Source organism: Artemia sp. Qi Xiang Cuo, chromosome 5, assembly GCF_049724085.1.
Source record: "Artemia sp. Qi Xiang Cuo chromosome 5, ASM4972408v1, whole genome shotgun sequence".
In the NCBI taxonomy this organism is placed as follows: Eukaryota; Metazoa; Arthropoda; class Branchiopoda; order Anostraca; family Artemiidae; genus Artemia; species Artemia sp. Qi Xiang Cuo.
The window spans coordinates 74,475,218-74,498,161 of NC_142798.1; the positions used below are offsets into that span (position 1 = coordinate 74,475,218).

Sequence of the window (22,944 nt, forward strand, 5' to 3'; positions counted from 1 at the left end):
CCATAATTATAATTAAATTGTAACATGATTATAACGTATTTCTAATTCAACTATAATGATACTTAATTGAATTAATATCTCAATTGTATATTAATTCACAACCCAATTATAATTCATTATATTAATTCACTAGAACTTCAATTCTAATTCAGTTATAATTAATAATTCATTTCACAATTCAATTATAAAGACAATGGAATCCTGGAACACACCCTAAATAAGATCAATAAAATCAAAAGTTATTATGAAGGTACTTGACTTGGTAAACAAATGTAACAAAGATTACAAGCAGGGACGTACGCCGGGGGGGGCCCTCCGGGCCCGCCCCCCCCCCCCGAAATCTCACGATTTTTTTCACTTTCCCATAATTTTCTGATTTTTCTCACAGAATAATGGATTTGAAGGATTTAAGCCCCCCCGAAACAAATTCCTGCGTACGTGCCTGATTACAAGCATCCTTAAACACACAACAAGAGCAAAACATGATTAAAAAACTAAAACATTAAATTATAAAAGACAATAGCAAGGTAAAATTCAATACCTTACTCATTTCAAAGAAAAAAAAATTTGGATGTCTGTGGCTCAGCGGAATTACACTGAGCAGTTTCACTTCGGATACACTCATCACTCGTTTGTAAAGTGCTGTTTAGAGGGTTCATTGTCTGGGTTGTTAAATTTTCACCGCTTGCTGAATCTAATACACTCTCGGCAAAATCAAGTTGACCACTGGCATAAACCTGAAATCAAAATGTATTTCATTAACTTGATATAATTAATTTCAGCAAATTTAAAAAATCAAGTTGACCACTGGCATAAACCTGAAATCAAAATGTATTTCATTAACTTGATATAATTAATTTCAGCAAATTAAAAAAATTAAGTTGACCATTGGCATAAACCTGAAATCAAAATGTATTTCATTAACTTACGCTTAATTACTTATACAAATATTTAATTATATTTAGTTATATATAACAAAATTTAATAACAGCCTTTTGAATATTTATAAATGATTTATTTTCATTGTGAAAAATTGAGATTTCTACAAGTCTATATGATCTTCCACGGCAGTACGAATTGAATTTCGATCTCAGTATGTGGCATTTTCTAGGGGAATATAATATGGTTTTACCTACTTTTGTTGCACGATAAAATTTAACAGGATGGTAGTCCTGGCGGAAGTTTAGTGAAATTATTTTGGCGAAGTTTCTTCCCCAAAAGAAGTCACAAACTGCAATATCAATTTTGAGACAAAAAAAAATATACCAAAATTCTAAATTTTCTTTCTTGTGCAAATTGTATTTCATCTAATACAATTAACTTACTTACTTATATTACTCACTTACTAACAAAATGTATTTCATTAACTTACGGAAAAGAGATTCATTAAATCACATCCTAGGAGTCTCGTCTGGGAAGATTGATATTATACTGATCCCCCTTTGAGGGTTTTTACAGGGAAAGGGTTCCAAAATGTCAAAGAACATTTTTAGGGCTCAAGAACGCAAAAGCCCGCGGGAGATCTAATGAAGATCAGCAGATCTTGCTCTTCCATGACTCATCAAACCTTAAGGCGTGATAGCGACCATGTATAAAAATTATTTTCTCCCAAATGTATTTATTTAGAATAATTTAGACTATTCACAACTAGTTTGATATAATTATTTCATTAAGTTAAAAAATTGGTTTAAAAATCTTTTTGTCTGTAGTAATTTCCTCGCAAAACAAAAAATCAACTGCAACAAAAAACTGCCTGAGGCCAACACAGCAGCGCAAAACTGTGTCAGTCTTTTGGCTAAATTAAAGAAGAAAAAAGTACATAGTTAGAGACAAAAAGAGCGTAAAATTTCGTACATTTTTGTTAAATTCCTTTTTATGTTTCATTAATAAGGATCATTTTTTATGATTATTATCGATTATAATATGTACAAATTCACGCATCACGTCACGCATCAGTTCATATTTATCATCATCCGGGAAAAAGCACAGGTTTGTCACACCAAACATTTGCCAGAGGGCAAGTCTGTAATAAATAGTTTCGTCTGCTATAATCAGGCTATAACTAAGCCCATAAAATCAAATGTTTACAAATTATCATATTTCACAATATATACAATTATATAATTGTATATAATATATACAGCTTGTAATATACAATTAGACTAGTTACCCCCATTTTTAGACTGATTTAACATGAAATCCCTAGATTAATTGGGAAGAGGATGCGTCGGGTGATTTTTCATAGCCATAATAGCCTCGAGTGACTTGGTGATCATTTCCCGTCTCCCTAAAATGCATTCCAAGGATCAAGGTAGGTGATACCATCCTGTAGGCACCAGGCACGGTACTGTCCATAAAATCTTGTCTTTTTGTTATTATCCTAAACACTAATTTAAAATTATTCAATTTCAACAAGAAAGAATCGTAATTTCAGAAGACCTCAAACTAAGTCACACGTTCTTTGAAGGAAAACAATTTGCAGTGATGGCAACGTCCGAAATTCAAATAGAAAGGAATATCTAACAAATTCTAAAACAAAAGTTTATTTCTCATAGAGAAACATGAGATGCAAATATTTCTGTTTCAAATAAACTCTTCTGCAACTTGGTTTTGAAAGGGCATTTTGAATTTTTGCGACTTTGAAAGGACGCTTTGGACCATGGCAATGGTTGAAGTTCCCCGCTGTATTTGAGATTGAAATGCCAAGTTTATTTTCTATTATCCTTTTATTGTCAATAACAAAGTAAATGTATTACAACTTTGTAAATGGCCAGTATCCAGGATTTTGTTCTTCTGTACTCAGTATTGGAAAGTTTCTCCTACTCTGTTCAAGTTTACTTCAAAATATCAGATTTTTTTTGTAGCACAGAAGATGGCTTGGTGGAGATCGTTGCCAGGGGGGGGGGGTACAATAAAAAAATATCAAAAATTTGTTTAAATGCATTTTTGTTACATTTTAACGAGTCGGTAAAAAAAAGTCGGAGGGGGAGGCTCAAAACCCCTACCCCTCTCCTCGACACGGCCTTGAATATTATACTTTAGTTTAAAAATAGGTTAAAGCAATTATATTAAAAGCAGTTAAAATGGTGAATTATAGCCAGTTACAGACTTATGAAATTGTAAGATCCAGCAACTTTTTCTTTTTTTAGTCCTTGGTGGCGCCAAGAAAGTTACATTCTGATGTAAGAGAAAACAATTTAGCATATAAGAGACAACATAATCGGAAGAACTGATGAACAAAAAATGTTTAGCCATTTGGGGATTGCGTAAATCTTGCTCTACATCAGCGTTGCCAATACTTTAAAATAAACTATACCAGTATTCCGGCTAAAGTGATACCGCGAGGGATTAACTTGTACCTTGTGAACAGCAGGTTAAAAAATTTGGCGTAACAGGAAGAGAATTTTCGATAAACATAAACTTCAATAGACATCCGAGTCAGAAAGTAGCAAGCAAAACCCAAATGTACAGCAAAATTTTAATTGTACCAAAAACGCTACAATTGTACCGCGTTGGTAGCGCCGCTCTACATACCACTTAAAATACCAAGGACAGTGGAAATAAAATCTCATCGTTTGAAATTATGTTAAATATAATAAAGATAATTGAGATTAGATAATTCGATAACGAGATAAATGAGATTATATTAAGATTTAATAAAGATAAAAAAGGGCATTTCCAAAATCAAGGGGAGGGGTGCAAAAAAATATATACATTTGCAATTCCCCTACCCCTAATTGGCACCCCTCGGTCCAGGGAACATGTTTTATTTGATGTCCTTAATACTTAAAGGATTGCGCAAATCTTACTCAACATGGCTCTTAACTATTATTTATTAGATAGTCTTTCACATAATTACCCCAAGTTGTGATTACAGAAAACCTGCTTCGGCATGATAAGTAAGTTTTTAAGCGAAAAAGATATTAAAGCTTTGCTTTATCAAGGCAATAAAACATTATGGGTTTACCTAATCGATGATGTAATTCCTTTGATAACTTCTAATAGAACTGGCGTCAAGAAGAAAAAGACGGTTTCTATAAGGGCTAAAATATAATAAACTGCAAAAATTAAAGATAGTTGGGAGTCAGGCTTAAACTGAGCTATGAAGCAAGTTCTGGTTCTGGCATGCCTTAAGGAAAATTTCTAAATAAAATAAACTAAAAGTTAATAATAAAACCCTAAAATCAAAGTTAATAAGTTATTATTAGTAAGTAATTTTTATCTTACCAGATAATAAATTGCTTATAGTCAAAAGTTAAATTGACTAATTAAATTAACAGATTATAGTCAATTCTGTTAACGTAACAGAATTGACTATAAGCAATAAATTGCTTACAGTCAAAACATTACAGAATCAAATTTTGATTACATGAGTGACTCAAGCTACTATATGAAATTCATGAAAGTGAATTTACAGAAAACATCACAGTTTTTATCCTCGGAGCCACAGAAAACTATGGTTAAGCCGTGTGTTTTTTACAAACGTGTTAGTTTATAACTTCTAATAGAACTGGCGTCAAGAAGAAAAAGACGTTTCTATAATGGCTATATTAATTTCTATAATATACAATAATTCGCAGACATTCAGACTACTCGGAATACAATAAACCTTAGCATTAAATACAATGGTAAGAACATACACAACGGATTGTGTATTCTTTTTACCGGAAACAATTGAATAAACCGGTTAAGTCTTGCACATTTGGATGAAATTTTAACTGGATAATTATAATTCCTAATTATTTTAAATAATTTTACAGGATATAATTAACTAATCAAGATTTGCAAAAAAAAAAAACAACTAAAACCTCACTATAAAACGTTCTTCCATATTTTATTTTTTCTCATAATTCCAATTGGCTTATCACACGCCTAATCCCAGTCATAAATTTTAACTGGATAATTACTATAAAACGTTCTTACACGTTTCATTTTTCTCATAATCCCATTTGGGTTATCACAAGCCTAATCCCAGTCATAAACTATAACTGGATAATTATAATTCTTACTTATTATTATATATATATATATATATATATATATATATATATATATATATATATATATATATATATATATATAGGGACTTGGGTTCACACTTCAGACAACAGTATATAACAGAGATTTCCAACGAGGCTGTCCTGCAACACTAAAATGTTCAGGTATTTGGCGTGATTTGAACAATTCTGTCATGTTTGTCAAGCGTTCAATTCCTGTTTATTAAACTATATTAATTAAACGGTCAAAACTAATTAAACACTAAATCTAATAAATAATCATAAAAAAAAGTTATGATTATTCTATGCTACGTTATATTTTTCTGCTTACTCTTTATAAACCATACACGTTCTATTTAATTACCTCACTAATTATACTATGTAGACTATCAGCATCTATGGCATCAGGTCCAAAATCATAACACTCGGATGGCACGGGGGTTGGAGTCATTCCCGGGGTCTCCAACCATGGACTGGGCGGAAACTGGAAAGGCGCTGAACCCAAGGGGGTTGAGGGAGTTGAGCTTGGGTCACCACACATCATCTGAAAAAGAAAATAAAGAGTAAAGCACTGAAAAAAAAACGATGTTATTTCTCTTATCAGGATGCACTGGCAACTTTTGATATGCGGTTATTATCCGCAAATTCACTGTAATATATTGTTAACAATAAAAAGGTAATAACAAATTTGACACAGAGCATGTTCACTTACATAAAAAAAGACTATTAAAAGTAATTTTAAAACTTAAGAACTTTTCACAAGGTCCTTAAGTTGTTTAAGTCCTTAAGTCCTTTAAGTTGTTTAAAATACTTCTTTAAGGTACAAAGGACAATGAAAACGAAATTTATTGTTGTATTTGATTAATTGGAAATTTATACAACTATGAGTACATATCCATCTTATAAACTTGAAAAATATCAGAAATCTAATTTTAATCAAAAAGATTCCCATATGCAATTATACAGTTTTCGATATTAGCCGGCGCCAAATTAGAAAAAGAAGTGTGGATGAAAAATTAGAAAAAAAACAACAACTAAAAACATAAAATAACTTAGGAAGGTATAGCTTTTTTTAAAGGCGTATTTAGATTCGTCTGGATAGAAGAATCCAGAAGATCCAGAATAAAGCAGATCGTCTTCTGGGGGAATGTGTTAACTTTAGTGATACACTTATTTGTTATTCTCATTTAAAAATTTTGAATGTTGGTCAGTTACAGGATCACCAGTTATTAATGTTATAATGTTTAAGATATACCAATGTTTAAATAGTGTTTCGCCAGCTTGTTTTGGGGATATTTTTTCTATTAATTTTATAGTTCTCATCATACTAGGAATGCGGAAAAGCTAGATTATGAGAAGAGAAATACTGCGAGATCAGCTCATGTGTTTCGTAACGTAAGTGTAACCCTTTGGAATAACCTCCCGGACAGCATTACAGGATCTAAATAAGTTTTATCATTTAAATCAAAGGTCAAAAGTTCTTACTTAGTCGAGATACAGGGTGAGAGCAAGTCCCTTGTGAGGGTTTAGTCTTTTTTTTCTTTCTTATTTTCTTTTTTATTTCTTCTTCTTATTATTTTTCTTAATTTTTTTAGTGTATTAATTTATATCCTATTGATTATGCGAATTAATTAATTAATCGAGTCACTACAGGCAGGTTATTCTACCTTCAATAGTGGCTATGTTTGTTTAATTTGATTTGTTGTTTTGTGAACTAATCAACAAAGGAAATCTCAAAGAAAAAAAATAAATAAAATAAAATTATCCTCGGGAATCAACAAATTTTTAATGGAGGAAAACTTCAAATTCAGCTTATTAGCTTCGCTAATTCAGCTAATTATTTTCACGGATCAACTTGGCAACACTGGCAAAAATGTGATACTGCCCTAAACTTCAAAATTGTGGATCCACCTAAAGAAGAATATAAGAAAATCACGATTTTCAAGTACGAGTAGACAAAAAAATGGTCCAGGAAACAAAAAATAATTTTATTTTTATATTTTTGTTACTTTGAGTTTTTTTCTAAGTATATTCAAACAGTCAAATGACTATTTGATCTATTTATTACCTTTCCTTAAAAAAAAAATAAAAAAAAAGCCAATCCAGTGCCATATAAAAGTGAAGTGAAGTAGCCCACTTTTGGTGTTTCAGACTTAATACCTCATAAAGAAGAAAAAGGGAGTCACTGCATCAAGTTCTCCAATACAAAGAAACATGGGAATATTGAGGGTTTTCCCCACAAGCTAATAGAACTGCTGTAAAGGGGCATTTTCACTTATATCTGAGTGGAGTGAATAGGATCTGAAAACAATTCTCAGAGTTGGATTAGCTAAGTTAGAATTGGACTGGTAGGATTTAGGCTTATAGTTTGAGTGGTTCACTCAAAGAAAACCAGTCTAAACATTGTGTTTGTCAGATATTTACAAGGGTAAGAATAAGATATTAAAGTTTTTTTTTTTTCAAAAAGAAAGACTTCATCCGACGGACTGTCAACAGCATCACCTCATGAATTTGTCTGTTTGTATATTTTATTTATCAAAGAAAAGAGTTAGACAAGAAATATATTGACTTTTAAGCAGTCAAATGAACTAGACCTTTTTGTGTCAAGGCCTCATGGGGGGGTACGTATAGTAGAATTATGTTAATATAAATTATTTTAAAAATAATATATATATTTTTTAATTTTGAGAGAAACCATGAGTCATGGTATCCAGGAGGGCCCAGGCCTGAAGGCCTGCTGGACACATGTTTCCCACCTGCCATTGCCCTAAACTGAAATATCCACCCTCAATATAATAACCGTTTCCAGGGTGCTTCAAATAATGATTTTTTTGCTGTATCAAGCAGACATTGATATGATTTCCAACTAATCTGAATTGAGGCAATTTTGGTAAAATAACAACCCCAGAAAATTTCAATACTTATTTATAATTATACCAACACATTGACACAGGCAAAATTTAAATGCATAAATTTAGGATCGGCCAACTTTTAAGTAGCCTACTGTTGTACATTCAATATTAATGGAAAGATGACTTGGAAAAAAATTGGCTTAACGCTTTGACGTTTAATAGTCAGAATCCAAAATTTTCGTGTTTCATCATACTTGTAAGTAATTAAGAAATACATGATAGAAGACTTGTTGTGCAACCCTCTTTGTATTATGACAATAAAAGGTATTAGGGAAATACACTTCATTCTAAAGAAATAAGAAGAACAAAAGAGAGTGGCATTTGAGTTCGATTAAAAAGGTGCTTTGTGGAATGTTACGCACACATTAATTTATCTCAGGGGGGTTCGATATTTCGGTATCAATTTAGCAGTCCCGCTCTCCAAAAGAAAACATTCATGACCGTATTCAGGGCAGTGGCTTGGGTGTTTGACCCCCCCCCCCCCCAGCCAAAAAATGCCCCTCCTTCCCATGTTGCAGCAAGTGTGATCCATGGCTCAAAGTCTTAGAGCAAAAATGCGAATTTGTCCCACGGGAAGAAGCTTGGATATTCGATTCCTCGATGGCCGTTTACCATGGAATCAGACAAATCCAAAAATAAGCTTTATGTCCAAGAAGCAATGACAAAATGAACAAAAATTGAGACCACTTTGTATGGATCTATGTTTCCGTAAAGTTTGTATTTTGATTACCAATGTGACACATTGTACGATTTCTGTCCTTAAAATGGTCACTTACGGTTGTGAAGATGCAACTTAAACACGATATTAAACAATGCTCACAACCTTGCACAGTACTTTGCTTCTAGCGGCAAATCCCCTTTAAGCAATCGGATCAAACACAATCCACCCACACCCCAAAGACACAACTAAAAATCCAGTCGACAGTCCTTATCGAATTTGATTGATAACAGATATGCCCTTCTGTATGATATGGATGAAATAAATATAGCTCATATATGTAGGATCGCAAAGAGATACCGAAAACTGCAAGTATAGCTGGTTTTTAGGTCTAGTTGGACGACTTCCTTCTTTTTTTTTTTTTAAATCCCACCTCCTCTCCTCTCGGTGACATAATAATCTTTTTCACTTAATTTTAAACTTTAATGTCACCTACACTAATTTAAAAACAACTCTTATTTTTGAAATTTGGATTTGGGTAGACAAACATAATTGACAAAGACAAGGTATACTACTACAAAAAAAAATATTCAAAACCGGAAAAAAATACCAAAGTTTACAAAAATCCTTCATTCTACCAAGTAATGAGGGTGTCGACAAGATATTTTGCATTTTGTACCCCACATCTACAACCTAATGCTTATGTCCCAGTAAATTTAGTTGAGATTCGACATCAGCCTCTGACAGACGTGTTCGTAAGAAGAACTTAGCAGCCCCCCTTCATGTTCTCCTACAGCTCTATTTCAAATAAATAAAACCAGCTCTATTTCAAATAAATAAAACCAGCTCTATTTCAAATAAATAAAAATCATGATATTTAAGAAAATCTTTTTTATGTCCAGCCCCGGAAAAACATTCCACCCTTCCGAAATAAGTTATTGAGTCAGGAGTTCCACCCACTTATGTGCAAACATGATTAGGGGCTTCTATTGCATTGACACAGTGTGAAGATGGCGCATGTTCTCAAGCACGTATGTTCCCGCAATAGTCACTCAACAAGTTAATCTTCTTATTTTAAGTAATAACCAGTTAGTGAACCGGCCAGTCAAAACTGTCGTAATAAATAACTTTAAATGACTTTTCAGCTTTTAGTAATTAAGTAATTTTGTAACAATGATGGCAATAGTCCGAAATCAAAAGATTTCCGGGATTAAAAATCTTAGCGCCTACGATTCCTGACTTGAGATTCTCCAAGTGATGAGATTTTTTGTTTTTTTTAATAAATTGAGCCCTTCCCCAAAAGTAGCTTATTTCTAAATAGAGACTTCCGCTTAAGAAACAAGAAATCGAGAGACGCGTTTGCATTTCTTAATTGCGTTAGCGGATAAACGATTTTCTGTTAATTGTGGATGCTAAGAGGATAAAAGTTTCACTCTTATTGTGGAACAATTTTGAGTGTAACATCACTTCACACAATTATGTTTTCTTCTCTTTTTCTTTAACTGGGTTTTTGGATGTACGATTTTCTGTTAATCATGGGCGATAAGAGAGTAAGAATTCGCCTCTTATCGACGAAACATTTTGAGCTTAAGGCTTTTCAGACCATTATGTTTATTTTTTTTTTAACTGCGTTTTCGGATGCACGATTTTTTGTTATACAACCATCTTTTCAGCTGTAAGTTTTTTTTGTCGTTGTGGAAAAAAAAGGAAAAAAGTCAAACGAAAGTAGATAACGGTGCTTAAAATTAAAACAACAAATATCATCATATCAAACAGTTCGTGAATAACTAACTGTAAGTAAGGAACGACTTGGCTCAATAGTAACCGAAGCTCTAAAAAACGAAATTTTAATATCAATGGATACATTAAAAGAATCAACTTATTATGTTTATTCCAAATATATAAGATTCATCAAGTTTATTGTCACCCATCAAGAGTTACGAGCCTGAGAAAATTTGCCAGATATTTGAAATAGGGGAGGGGGGACACCCCCTAAAAATAAAGGAATCTTAATGACAATAACACAATCAGATTCAGCGTAACAGAGAACCCACCTTTAAAGAAGTTTCAAGCTCCTATCTAAAAAATGTGAAATTTTGCTATTTTTGCCAGAAGACAGATCACGGATGCGTATTTAGTTTTTTTTTTTTTTTTTTTTTTTTTTTTGTTTAATTTTTTTTACAGGGGTGATCTGATAGAACTAATGGCCCTAGAAGACCGGGAGAGGCCGCATTCGAACGGAAATTAAAAGTTCTAGTTCCCTTTTTAAGTGACCAAAAAGATTGGAGGGCAACTGAGCCCCCTCCCACGCCCGTTATTCCCCCAAAATTATCTCACCAAAATATTTAGATGGCAATTTTGTTCATTATAGTTGAAAGATCAAATAATTATGTCTTTAGGTGAAAAATAATCCCCAAAGTCCGTGGGGAGAGGCCTGTAAATTATGAAATTCGCCCATTGTCTACGTATAGAATTTGTTATCGGGAAATATACAGATTTTTTTTTTGGGGTGTGTGTGTGTGTGCTTGGGGTAGATTTCTATAGGGAGAATCTTCCTTGGGAAGGGAAATTTCTTGGAGGGGGGGGGGAATATTCCAGGGAAAAAGTTACACTGGAGTGATTTGTCAGAATTACAATACGAAAGTCTTTCTAATTGACTTGCATTCTCTTTGCCAAATTTTTCATGTAGAGATGTTCCGAGGAAATTATCCAGAGGCTTTTTTCCGTGTGTTTTGACTTCCGGGAAATGATTTCCACGGAAGGGGGGCACTTCTGGAGTGATAAAGAAACCGAATCGAGATTAAAGTCTTACTCAAATGAAAAAATGCCAAGGAGAATTTTTCAGGCTAAATAGTCCGCAAGCAACTTTACAGGGAGGAGGATTCTCAGCGAGGATGGAACTGTCTGTAGGGGGTTTGACGGGGGGGGGAGGGGTGTACACTTTACGTTGGATTAAACTCCCACGGAGGAGTTTCCCGTGAGGGGAAGGGGTATATATCATAGAGGGTGAGCCCGCTTTAACGGCATTATCTAAGAAACAAACAGAAATTGTTCCATATAAGAAGGGCTACCCAGTCCTAAATACTTTACTATGTACGCTAAGTTTGACTGTTTGTCCCAATTTTTTAAGAGGGTCTATTGAAACATAGGGGTTTAATTAGAATTGGAAGTTTTTTTAAAAGTGCTAACAGCTTTAGCATAAAGAGCAAGGTATTGGGGAGGGGGGACCCTTCATATAAAAAATAATTCTGCCGAAATTAATATGCAATTTTTTTTTAATTTTTCACCTATGGTGAGCCAAATTCGAACCACCGTTAGTTGAAAAACCTTCAGAACTTAAATATAAAAAAAACGAGTTGTTTTTAACTGAAAGTAAGGAGCAAGATTAAAACTTAAAACGAACATAAATTATTCCGTATATGAAAGGGGCTGCCCCCTCCTCAACGCCTCGCTCTTTATACAAAAGTTTCTATTGTTTTAAAAGGTAGAGTTGCGAAAAAGAGTCAAAATTTAGCGTAAAGAGCGAGGCGTTGAGGAGGGGACAGCCCCTTTCATATATGGAATAATTTCTGTTCGTTTTAAGTTTTAATGTTGCGCCTTACTCTCAGTTAAATTTTTTTTTTTTTAATATATGAAGGGAACAGCCACTTCTTCTCAACCCCATGCTCTTTAGGCTGAAGTACAACCACTGCTTTCCAAAAAGCATTTCAAAATATTTAAACCGGGAATTTCATGTTTCAAGTAAATAAAACTAATTGAGTCCTTTCATTTGCGAAGCACTGCGACAAAAGAAGTTGAACTTTTCATCCCAATGCACTTGCTATAAGTCCAACTTTAACGCTAAGAGTAGAGGTTGAGAAGAGGGAGGGGACAGACCTTCCCCCTTAAAATCAAGGATACCTTTCCTCAAAATCTAGGATAATTTCTCTTCATTATAAGCTTTAACATTACTTTCCATTCGTTTGACAAAAAATCTTGCTTCCAAAATTTAATTGCCTTTAGTTTTTAAAATCATGTTTAGTGCTAACAGAAAGTTGATAAAAGCCACCGCTCCCCTCACCCAACATATTTTTACAACTAAGTTCATCTTTTTAGTTCTGAGGAATAAAATCCCCAAGGAAAGGACTCTTATTCAAAGAGAGAATGGCAAAAATAATAATAAAAGCAATAAAAAATAAATACACATAAAATAAAGCAATAGAACACAAAAACTAAATAGATTGAATAGATTAAATAAATTAATTATATTAAACAGACTTAATTAAAATAATAACTCAAATTTGCATTTGCTTTACAAAATAAAATAGTATTTCCATAGCCAAAAGGCCCCTAGGTCAGCTACTCCTGCAACCACTACGTATATACAATCAGGCGTCTTTTGTTGGTGTGTAAACTGAATTGAGCGCACGGAAATTAAATTTATAGATAAATATAGTCGGTTTTCAGATAAACGTGCATTAGACAATGAATACAATAATCAGATACACGCGTACCTTGCAGAAAATACCCAATAGAATACTTCTGGAAAAGAAATGATTCAAGAGCTTTTTAAAAACCTTTATTTTATTTAATATTAATGTATTTAATTCATTGTATGTAACATAGATTCTTTAAATTTTTTTTTTTTAATTAATGTAGTTTTTATTAGTTTTTTTGTTGCCTATTTACTGCTTTATTAATTCTTACCGTATGAGGCCTTATTATGCACTTACACAAGGAGGGGAAAGGGGAGCTTCAGACCCGAATCCTGAATTCTTTCTAATTCTTATCGAAATTATCAAGTAGAGAGGCGACACGAGCCAGTTAATTAAGACCCCCTCACTCCTTATTCATCAGTAGAGATTCGGGTGGGTGTAAGGGGCAACATACGAAGTGCCTCGCCGTCTCGATATATAATGACTTTCATCTTCGCTAATTGGTCGCAATATTGATGAAACTCATTGGCTAATTTCTTTTTGGAACTTGACTCCTTTGAAGGTAACCTACTCTGGCCATAGAAATATTCCCAGGCTAAAACGATTCATATAGTTATTAAAGCATGTAATTTGGTTCACACGCTTTTTCTTAGCCATTATCTATCATTTCTTGCCCTTTGATTCCAACTACTCATCTTTGAAACACTTGACATGTATGAAAAAAACATAAAATAAATTTGCACACGAAAAGGGCAACTGCCAATTTTTAGTCAATTAGTTTCGCTTCCGAGGTCATTTTAGATACACTTGAAAGTGTAAGAGTAATTATCAATCTGGTCTCACGAGCAGTTCTTTTTTTTTATCTAAATATTAGATTAATGTCTATACTCTAATGACTCTTTGTTAACATCCAATTAAAAAAAAAAAAAAAAAAAAAAAATTTGATCTAACAGTTCGTGGTAGCGAGCTAAGTAAGGAGCAATGCGGCTCAATAGTAACAGAAATTATGAAAAACAGAATTTTGATATCAATAGTCAAACAGTTCGTGGTAACGAACTGTAAGTAAGAAGCAACCCGGCTCAATAGTAACCGAAACTCTAAAATGCGGAATTTTGATACCAAAGATACATTAAAAGAATAATATTTTTATGCTGATTAATTAAAAAAAAATTTCCACAAAATAAGTTTTTCAAAGAAAAAATAAAGAACTCAATTAAACCGAAAGTTAGCAAAAATAAAATCAAATAATCTACCAAGCGTGAAACTACCACAAATCAGCATCGATAAATAAATGAAACCGAAAACGAACAGAAATTACAATAAATAACCGAATCAACTCAAAACGAGCAGAAATTAACATAAGTAGGGTTCAAAACCCCTATGCCTTCCCAAGGACAGAAAATAATTTGCACTTCACTGAATAAAATATAAATGTTTTTACTTTTATAACTTTAATAAATCAAATAATATTAACATTTTGATTACTAAATATCAGTATATGTATATTAAACTGACAATACACATTCACTTGTATTTTTTTGCCTTTTTGCTTTGTTTTTATGCCTTATTGTGAATTAGAATTAATACAGTGCATTTTGATTTAATCTTAAGGCAACATTTAGTTTTTTAACATAACGGGCAAATGGGAGGGTGAGTGTGGGAGGGGACTAGTTGTCCTTCAATCACTTCCGACTATTAGAAAGGGTATTAGCTCTTTCTATTTTCAATCGAATGAGCCCTTTTCGAAGTTCCTTACACAATTCCTTCGATACGAAGTGCCCTCGTCAAAAAAAAAAAAAAAGAAACAAAATAATAATACTTTGTACCCACATCGATCTTTACTATAAAAATGTCAAGCCATCCATTCACTTTCAACTATTAAAAAGAACATATCCCTTTCAATTTCCAATCGAATGAGCCCTTTTTGAGTTTCTACGACAACGCTTTCTATAAACACCTTATATGCCCCAAGGGCATAAATTACAAACCTTGCCCTTAGGGGTGTGGGGGGGGTGTCATCCTCAGGCCTAATTTCCAGAACTTTCAACTACGTTGATGAAAATTGCTATCTCAAAATTTTGATTGGATGTGTTTGGGGAAATGGTGGGCATGAGAGAGGGGTTAGTTGCTCTCTAATCCCTTCTGACTATTGAAAAGGGCACTATCCCTTTCAATTTCCAATCGAATGAGCCCTTTTTGAAGTCTCTACGACAAAGCTTTCTATTAAAAAACTTATATGCTCCAATGCATAACTTACAACCCTAGACCTGAGGGCTGTGAGGGGGTTGTCATTCTCAAAGACATAATTTCCGGACCTTTCGACTACAATAAAAAAATGGCTATCTAAAAATTTTGATTGGTATGTTTGGGGAAATGTTTGGCGTGAGAGGGAGGTTACTTGCCATCAACTTACTTTCGACAATTAAAAAGGGCACTGGCCGTTTCAATTTCCTATCAAATTATTTCTTTTTGAAGTTTCTACGACAACACTTTCTATAAAAAAAAAACCTGACATGCCCCACAGGGCATAACTTACAACCCTTGCCCTGAGGGCCGTGGTGGGAGTGAAATGCTCAAACACATAATTTCCAGAATTTTTAACTACGTGGAACCAAAAGGCTATCTCAAAATTGTGATTGGAGGTGTTTGGGGAAATGGTGAGTGTGCGAGGGGTGTTAGTTATCCTCCAATCTCTTTCAACTATTAAAAAGGGCACAAGCCCTTCTAATTTCCAATCGAATGAGCCCTTTTTGAAGTTTCTACAACATCTATAAAAAACCTTATATGCCCCCAGGGCATAACATTAAGCCCTTGTCCCGAGGGCTCTGAGGGGATTATCGTCATCGAAGACCTAGTTTCTTAAACTTTTAACAACGTTGAACGAAATGGCTAAAAATTTTGATTGGATGTGTCTGGGGAAAAGGTGAGCGTGAGAGGAGGTTTAGTTGCCCTCAAATCACTTTTGACTATTAAAAAGGGCACCAGCCCTTTGAATTTCCAATCGAATGAGCCCTTTTTCAAGTTTCTACGATAAAGCTTTCTTTAAAAACCTTATGACCCCCAGGGCATAACTTACAACCCTTACCCTGAGGGCTGTGGGGAGGAGTATCATCCACAAAGATATAATTTCAGGACCTTGCAACTACTTTGAACAAAAAGGCTATCTCACAATTTTGAGTGGATGTGTTCGGAGAAATGGTGGGCGTGGAAGGGGTGTTAGTTGCCTTCCAATCCCTTTCGACTATTAAAAATAGTACTAGCCATTTCTGTTTCCAATCGAATTAACCCCTTTTAAACTTTCTACGACACTGCTTTCTATAAAAAACCTTATATGACCCCAGGGCATAACTTACAACCCTTGTCCTGAGGACTGTGGGGGGGGGGGTTATCATCCTCAAATACCTAATTTCCAGAACTTTCAACTACGTTGAAGAAAAATTGCTATCTCAAAATTTTGATTGGATGTGTTTGGGGAAATGGTGGGCGTGAGAGAGGGGTTAGTTGCTCTCTAATCCCTTCTGACTATTAAAAAGGGCACTAGCCCTTTCAATTTCCAATCGAATGAGCCCTTTTTGAAGTTTCTACGACAAAACTTTCAATAAAAACCTAATATGCCCCAATGTATAATTTACAACCCTTGACCTGAGGGCTCTAAGGGGGTTGTCATCCTCAAAGACAATTTCCGGACCTTTCAACTACGTTGAACAAAATGGCTATCTCAAAATTTTGATTGGGTATGTTCGGGGAAATGTTGGACGTCAGAGGGGGGTTACTTGTCCTCGAATCACTTTAGACTATTAAAAAGGGCACTAGCCGTTTCGATTTCCAATCGAATAATTCCTTTTTGAAGTTTCTACGACAACGCTTTCTATAAAAAAAAACCTTATATGCCCCCAGGGCATAACTTACCACCCTTTCCCTGAGGGCTGTGGTGGGAGTGAAATCCTCAAACATATAATTTCCAGAATTTTTAACTACGTGGAACCAAATGGCTATCTCAAAATTGTGATTGGATGTGTTTGGGGAAATGGTGGGTGGGTGTGTGAGGGGTGTTAGTTATCCTCCAATCTCTTTCGACTATTAAAAAGGGTACAGGCCCTTCTAATTTCCAATCGAATGAACCCTTTTTGAAGTTCCTACAACATCTATAAAAACTTTATATGCCCCCAGGGCATAACTTAAAACCCTTTCCCCGAGGGCTCTGAGGGGATTATCGTCATCGAAGACCTAGTTTCTAAGACTTTTAACTACGTTGAACAAAAGGGCTAAAATTTTGATTGGATGTGTTTGGGGGAAAGGTGAGCGTAAGAGGGGGGTTAGGTGCCCTCAAATCACTTTCGACAATTAGAAAGGGCACTAGCCCTTTGAATTTCCAATCGAATGAGCCCTTTTTCAAGTTTCTACCATAAAGCTTTCTTTAAAAACCTTATGACCCCCAGGGCATAACTTACAACCCTTACCCTGAGGGTTGTGGGGAGGAGTGTCATCCACAAAGATATAATTTCCGGAGTTTTGTACTTTGATCAAAATGGATATCTCAAATTTTTGAGTGGATGTATTCGGAGAAATGGTGTTCGTCGAAGGGGTGTTAGTTGCCTTCTAATCACTTTCAACTATTAAAAGGGCACTAACCATTTCAATTTCCAATCAAATGAGCACTTATTAAAGTTTCTACGACAACGCTTTTACAACACTTGCCCCGAGGGCTGTGTGGGGGGGGGTGTCATCCTCAAAGACCTAGTTTCCAGACCTTTCAACTACGTTGAACAAAATGCTATGTCAATATTTTTATAGGGTGTGTTTGGGGAAAAGGTGGGCGTGAGAGGAAGGTTTTGCCCTCCAATCGCTTTCAACTATTAAAAAGAGTACTTGCCCTTTGAATTTTCAATCGAACGAACCCTTTTTGAAGTCTCTACAACAACGCTTTCTATAAAAAACTTACATGCCCCCAGGGCCTAACTTACAACCTTTGCCTTGAGGGCTGTTGGGGAGTGTCCTCCTCATAAACATAATTTCTATCCTATGGTTTCAAATATATAAGTTTCATAAAGTGTAATCCTTCCCATCAAAAGTTACGCGCCTGAGAAAATTTGCCTTATTTTTGAAAAAAGGGGGAAACACCCCCTAAAAGAACCTTAATGAAAATCACCCCATCAGTTTCAGCGTATCAGAGAACCCTACTATAAAGGTTCCAAGCTCCTATCTGCAAAAATATGAAATTTTGTATTTTTTTGCCAGAATGATCACGGATGCGTGTTTATTCGTTTTTTTTTCCCGGGGTGATCGTATCGACCCAGTTGTCCTAGAATATCGCAGGAGCGCTCATCCGAACGGAAATCAAAAGCTCTAGCACCCTTTTTAAGTGACCAAAAATATGGAGGGCAACTAGGCCCCCTTCCACGCACATTTGTTTCCCAAAGTCACCCGATTAAAATTTTGAGTTAGTCATTTTGTTCAACATGGTCACAAAATATAATAGCTATGTCTTTGAGGATGACTAAATCCCTTGGAAGGAAAAAATCTCTAAATCTTTGAGGATGATTGGGTTCGCCCCCTAGTCAATACTTCGCTCCTTACGCAAAAGTTTTTTTATTACTTGCATAAGAGCTAATTATTCTAATTAACGGCCTTTGTGATTAAGGGTCATTCTTAAGGAATTAAAAAAAAAATTCGAACTTTAGCGTAAAGAGCAAGGTATTGACTAGGGGGCGAATACCATAATATACGTAATAAAAATATTCGAATATAGAAGTTCGTTACGCAAGTTAATTCGTAAGTTACGTATATTTATTACTAATAAAGACGTTCGTAAATAAAATTAAACAACTTTGGAGAAAGCCATTTAGCCAAAAAATAAATTTAATATGCAAATTTTGTTTTAATTAGGAAGAACCTTCTTAAGAAGAACCTCAAGAAGTAGGTCTTTAAAATTACCTTAGAATGTTTTTTTTCTGGGATTCTGATAATCTACTGTATGCAAACCTGGAAACAGGGGTAATCTGATGATTAATTCAAGACTTGCCCCTACATAATGTCAAGAAGATTGATGTTTATCTCCATCCCAGATTTGAGTTTGTGTCCTAGATTCAGCTTTCTATGTGTGTGTATGTATGTGTATATTTCTGTATATAACTTAGATAGGCCTAGTCAGTGAGTTACACATATTTATAAGTAGTAGGCTAAATATGTCACTTAGTTCTATATTTTTGTATATAACTTATATAGGTCATGTCAGTGAATTATGAATATATAAAAGTAGTAGGTTAAATATGTCACTGAGTTATATATTTCTGTATATAACTTATATGCCTAGTCATTGAGTTACACATATTTCTAAGTAGTAGTATAAATAAGTCAATCATTTATATATTTCTTTATATAAATTAGATATGCCTCGTCAGTGAGTTGCAAACATTCATAAGTAGTATGGTAAATATGTCTCTCAGTTATATATATCTGTATGTAACTTAGACATGACTAGTCAGTGAGATACACATATCTATAATTAGTAGGTTAAATATGTGCATCAGTTATACATTTCTTTATATAAATAAGCTAGGCCTATATTGTTATTTAAACATATTTTAAGTAGTAGGCTAAATATGTCACTGAGTTATAAATTTCTGTATATAACTTATAAAGGACTAGACAGTGAGTTAAACAGAATAATAATTTGTAGGTTAAATATGTCACTGAGTTTTATATTTCTGTATATAACTTAGATAGGACTAGTCAGTGTGTTACATATAATTTAAGTAGTAGCCTAAACTTGTCAATCAGTTATATATTTATTTATATTACTTTTATCGAACTAGCCAGAGATTTAATCATATTTTAATTAATATGCTATACTTATACGTGCGTTATATATTGATGTATGTAAGTTATATGACGAGTCAGTCAGTTAAACATATTAATAAGTAGTAGGTAATATATGTCACTCAGTTATATATTTCTGTGTATAACTAATATAGGCCTAGTCTGTGAGTTACACATATTTATAAGTAGTAGGTTAAATATGTAACTGAGTTACATATTTCTGTATATAACTTATAAAGGCCTAGTCAGTGATTTATGTATATTTATAAGTAGTAGGTTAAATATGTCACTGAGTTATGGCCTTTGCAAAACAAAAGTGATCCTTTTTCTGGCATCCCCCAGGCCATTCAGCGTGTCCCCAGGTGGTGATAGGGGAATGCTCCACAGATATGTAGGGTACCTCCATAAGAGGCACGAACCAAGGGGGGGACCTTGTCCCTGGGGTTCCATTATAGAATCTGGGGCACCCTTGCCCGGGGTCATAAATAAAGGCGGAGGAGGAAGAAGGCCCCTCAAATGTACACTCAAAAGGGCCCACTGGTTTGTCCACAAGTCCCATGAGTTGTAAACCTTCTCCCAGTAATGGGTTAAATTGCATGGTGATGCAGAACACCATCGCGGGAGGATCCTCTATAGGGGGACAACTGTGGCAGGGCGTAAGATCCAGATCTATGGACAACGGCCTCTGCAAAGGGTTGCCTCGACCTTTTCGGGGTACCTGCAAGACTGAGTGGGGACCTTGCGGTCAACTCTATTCCCACTTGAGGAGTGGCGCCCCTCGAGGAAATTATAGCCTAGTAAACGACACAGCATTCGCACGGGATTCTGACTAATGGACAATTCTTCTGGGATATGTTTTGATGGGCGTCTTTGGGCTGAAAAACCTCTTCCTAGCTAATTTATCTATTACGGGTTGCCTCCCCGTAGTAGCATAATATTTGTAGGCATGAATATGTAATGAGTCGGAGGTAATAGGCTTGAGATTGTCTGTGCAGAATTTCGACTCTTGTTGACAGAAGAGCATCGCCAAGTGCTAAAAACCATGTTGTGACCAAGATGGGCCCAGGATTGCACAAAACCCCCATTCATTGAGGTCCCAGGGACTTCTTGCTGTCCGGTCCTCAGCCGGCTTAAGCACTTCGGTGTAGACTTGAGAAGATATGTGATCCCCGTCCTGCACTGGTATCCAGCATTATTGCTTTTCCTGAGGCGAAAATAATTTCAATGATTTAAAGAACATGAAAATTGGAACTTGGAATGTTACGACATTAAAAAATGAATATCGTATCGAAATTTTGACTGACAAATTCAGACGATTCGAACTGGATTTATTAGGAGTTTCAGAAACTCATATCCCAGGGGTAGGAAGCATGAAAATAGGTGATATAGAATTTGTTTACTCAGGCAGGAAGGATTGGATACATAAACAGGGAGTAGGGCTCATGATGAATAAAGAAGCTGCTAAGTCTTGTTTAGGATGGGAAGGTATTAATAATAGAATACTAATTGCTAATTTTATGACTAGAAAGTTAAGGGTATCATTTTTAGTAGTATACACTCCTGTAGAACCGACTGATGGAGATACTAGTGACTCAGATGAATTTTACTTACAGTTACAGGAGCAAATAGACAAGGTCCCAGGTAGAAATATGATGTTATTGATGGGAGATTTTAACGCCCAGGTTGGTAGAAATAAGGATAGATGGTATCCCAGCTTAGGTAAATTTGGTGTAGGAAAAGAAAATAGTAATGGATACAGCCTTTTGCAATTTTGTAGGTATAACAATCTAGTTATAACAAATACGGTGTTTGGTCATAAAATGGCTCATAAGTTAACATGGTATTCACTTGATGGTAAGACAGCAAACCATATTGATTATGTTATAGTAAACTGAAGACTGGCAGGATCAATACAAGATACTAGGGTATATAGGAGTGCTATTATTGATGTTAAAAGTAAAGATCACCATCTAGTAGTGTCAAGGGTTAATTTAAAGCTGAAGTATCGGAAGGGTAACTACCTCCCGGGAAGTTATGATGTTGGAAGACTCCAGGATGAGAATTTGAGAGAAACTTTCCAGGAACAGTTGAATACTAAATTTGAGAGTTTAAAATTTGACAATGTTGAAGATTGTTTGAATAACTTTAGAAAAATAATTTGTGAAGTTGCTGAATGTATCTTAGGGAAGTAAGCTAGAACTGCAGCTAAGAATATTAGTGAAAAAGCTTTATGTTTAATAAAAAGGAGAAAGGACTTGTACAAGAATTATCTGAGTGATAGATCGCATGAAAACAAAAGAAATGTAACGAAAGTGGAGAAAGCATTGAAATATGAACTAAGGAGGTGTGAAGTGGAGGCCATGGATAAAATTGCCGAGGATTTAGAAGATGCAGCTAGACGGCATAATAGTAAAATATTGTACTGGCATGTTAACAAATTGAGAGGTAGTAGTCAATCCGGACTTGTCCCAGTTAAAGATAGGAATGGGGTGGCAATTAGCGATAAGAAAAAAGCTAAAGCGAGATGGGCCGAACATTTTGAGAATTTGCTTAACCGTGATAGAGTTGCAGGAAAAAATATAGAGGAAAATGAAAAAGTTTGTGATACCTTGGATGTGAAGGAACATTTGTTTCGTGAGGAGCAATTAGCAACAGTACTAAAAGGATTAAAGAATAATAAGGCTCCAGGTGCTGATAGGGTAGTAAATGAGTTTCTTAAATATGGTGGCTCTGAGGTTAGAAATAAGTTATTGAAGATTATGAACATGATTTTTGAAAAAGGGTAAGTACCTAACGATTTTAGTAAAACCTTAATTAAGCCACTTTATAAGAAAGGTGATAAAAGTGAGTGTGGTAATTATCGTGGCATTAGTCTGGTCTCTGTAGGTAGCAAATTGCTTAGTAATATAATACGTTTTAGACTGAGAGATGCCATAGACAAAGTTTTAACAGAAGAGCAGCGCGGTTTTAGAAAAGGTAGAGGATGTGTTGACCAAATTTTCACTCTTAGGTTAATAATTGAGAAGTGCCTAAGTTTTCAAACACCTTTGGTCCTCAGTTTTATAGATTATGAGCTAGCGTTCGATTCTGTTGATAGAAGAGCTTTATTAAAGGTTTTATCCTTGTATGTTATAAAAGACAAA

General features: G+C 34.7%; 1 protein-coding gene across 3 annotated transcripts in view; it reads right to left on the reverse strand.

The window, feature by feature from the left end:
• Nucleotides 1-394: 394 nt before the first annotated feature.
• LOC148952513 (uncharacterized) overlaps nt 395-22,944 on the reverse strand; it is a 183,321-nt gene continuing 160,771 nt past the window's right edge. For all 3 annotated transcript variants that reach the window (XM_089088997.1, XM_089088998.1, XM_089088999.1), the window contains 2 exons: nt 5,362-5,541; nt 395-737 (listed from right to left, as the gene is read on the reverse strand). In XM_089088997.1, the coding sequence (XP_088945123.1) occupies nt 552-737; nt 5,362-5,541 (366 nt within the window). In that variant the 3' untranslated portion in view covers nt 395-551. The remainder of the gene's footprint in view (nt 738-5,361; nt 5,542-22,944) is intronic.